General features: G+C 44.9%; 1 protein-coding gene across 1 annotated transcript in view; it reads left to right on the forward strand.

The window, feature by feature from the left end:
* Window positions 1-2,500, forward strand: part of slc4a5b (solute carrier family 4 member 5b) — a 38,908-nt gene that overhangs the window by 16,407 nt on the left and 20,001 nt on the right. Inside the window, exon 9 of the mRNA XM_062554085.1 lies at window positions 274-329. Within this exon, the coding sequence (XP_062410069.1) occupies window positions 274-329 (56 nt within the window). The remainder of the gene's footprint in view (window positions 1-273; window positions 330-2,500) is intronic.

Consider the following 2,500-nt stretch of genomic DNA (forward strand, 5'->3'; position numbering starts at 1 on the left):
GCTTCCAAATCAGCTTTGAAGGAATTGAGTGAATTAATGAGCCAGTGAAACAATCAGTGATTGCAAACACAGCTTACTGTGCTCAAAGGTGCATGAGTTTATAGCAGATGATATATGGTAAATGATTGCATTGTTGCACTGTGTGTGTGTGTGTGTGTGTGTGTGTGTGTGTGTGTGTGTGTGTGTGTGTGTGTGTGTGTGTGTGTGTGTTTGCATTACTTTAGCCAGAGGAAACATTTGATTACTATTGATCTTTTTCCTGTCCGCTTTCAGATAACGCTCAGAGTCGCAGTATGAACGACATCTCTGATGCGCCCAGTACGGACCAGGTGAGCCACACACACACACACACACACACACACACACACACACAGACATACGCATGCACACACACACACACACATACACATACACACGCCTAGTGCAGGCCAGGTGAGACACACACACACACACACACACACACACACACACACCACACACAAACGTGCATCCAGCAATGCCTTTAAATACACCAGGAGAGATGTGCACACAATGGCTATGACAACTTTGCATTGAGTGCGTTCAATGTGGCCGGGAACAGACTACATGAGTGCTGATTGTAGACCGAATTGATCAAATAATTGAAGACATGCACAGGAACTGTGCAACGAGGCATTTCCCTCAGCGGCCAACCAGCAACCAGGGCGACGCCAGATTCAATGTTGGCGGCTTCAATTTAGCATGCTGCGCGTTGTACCCCGAAATCCATAAAGGCACTCCTTCACGCCACAAGAAAATATAAAAATGCTTGAAATATCACAATTGCTGAAGGCCACAGGATGAGTGTGTCGCTCGTGTCATGGATTTGGATCCTAGAAGTGCATTGCTATGTCAATAGAGACTGTTAGGAGATCAATACCATCCTACAGGACCCAGTGGAGAGATGAGATATAATAACCCTTATTACACAGAGATCTATGTAAAAGGTCATTGTTGAACTGTAGATTTGAGATATTTCTAGCTATATTAGAGATTTGTCCCAATTCAGTAGGTGGCCATAGTACCTAAATTACCATTGATTGATGTGAGGACACGGGTTACATTTTTTCTCCAAAAATGTACCTTTTTTGTTCAGCACATGGGATGTGCACAAAGTCTCCTGGGAAGAGGACATGTGGTTAATCATAGATTTGAGAATTAGTTTAGCTCTGCTTGAGCCTGACCTCAACCTATAGTATCAAGACGAGTGTGTACAGTATGTTCTAGAGTGCACAGCATCGGCAGCTGGTGTGTATCGGAGGAATGTATATAATGTTCAGCGTGTACCATTTTTAAGACGGGGGGGGGGGGGGGGGGGGGGTCAGATCAGAATCACGTAGATCTGTGGTTGGCTGAGTAATCCCATCACAAGTCAGTGACCTATAAAAGTATAGAGTGGGAAAAGTCAGAAGCTTTGGTTGCTTCAAGGCCTCTGGTTTTTGAATTGGGTTGTTTTACTGAAAAGAAAAACAAGTCTGAATAGAATGAAAGAAGCTTTATAAGAAGTGCAGTTAAGTCACTTGCTATTTCCTTTAAACGCCAGCCAAGGTATTTGGTATTTGTGCCGACTATGAGCTTGAGCTGCAGCATTGGGGTGGGAGGGGAAGGTCACAGGGTAGTCTTTTGTGTGTGTGTGTGTGTGTGTGTTTATGAGAGAGAGAGAGAGAGAGAGAGAGAGTGAGAGAGAGTGTGTGTGTGTGTGTGTGTGTGTGTGTGTGTGGAGTGTGTATGGGGTCGTAGTTGGCATTGGGCTTCTCCATCACTGCTATTGCTTTTCTCCCTCTCTCTCTCCCTTTTTTCTCTCTCTCTGTCTCTTGGACTTTCGCTCATTAAGCTCTTTCACTATTCCCTTGTCCTCTCTTTCTTTCTCCCTTCATCTCTCTTTTCCTTTCTGTTTCAATCCCTCCCTCACTCTCTCTCTCTTGTTCTCTTAATGCTCACAAATACTTTTTCCCCTTACCTTCTATTATTCTCTCTTTCCCTCTCTCTCCATCACTCTCTTCTTTCTCTCTCTTTCTCTCTCTCTCTCTCTCGCTCAGTCCTTCATAATGAATTTCCCTCCTGAGTCTCACACCCATGACTCTCTTTCATGTTGCCCCCTTCTTACCGACCCTAGGGCTCCTTCTGCCCCCCTAGAGGGGGCATTAAGGCAGCACTGGAAGGGGGCAAAACAGACTCCTATGACCCTTTAGCTCTCTCCTTGCCCCCCTTGCCAGGGTCCAGGGGCATTTTTATTAAAGCAGAATGGACCATCACTGCAACTCTCCCACAAGTCTTTAACTAACACTACCGATCCAGCATCGGTGTTATGACTTCCAATATACATGTAGTGCTCCTATGTTGTAAGTGTAAACATTGCTGTAGTATATCTTAGATTGTACTGTACAAAACATGGCATTAGTATAAACAGTTCAGCGCCATTAGATGGACTCTTCCACTACCTCCGTGTTGGAGCAGACTGCTGTGTTTATAGGCCAGAGCT

This window comes from Sardina pilchardus, chromosome 14 (genome assembly GCF_963854185.1).
Source record: "Sardina pilchardus chromosome 14, fSarPil1.1, whole genome shotgun sequence".
NCBI lineage: Eukaryota > Metazoa > Chordata > Actinopteri > Clupeiformes > Clupeidae > Sardina > Sardina pilchardus.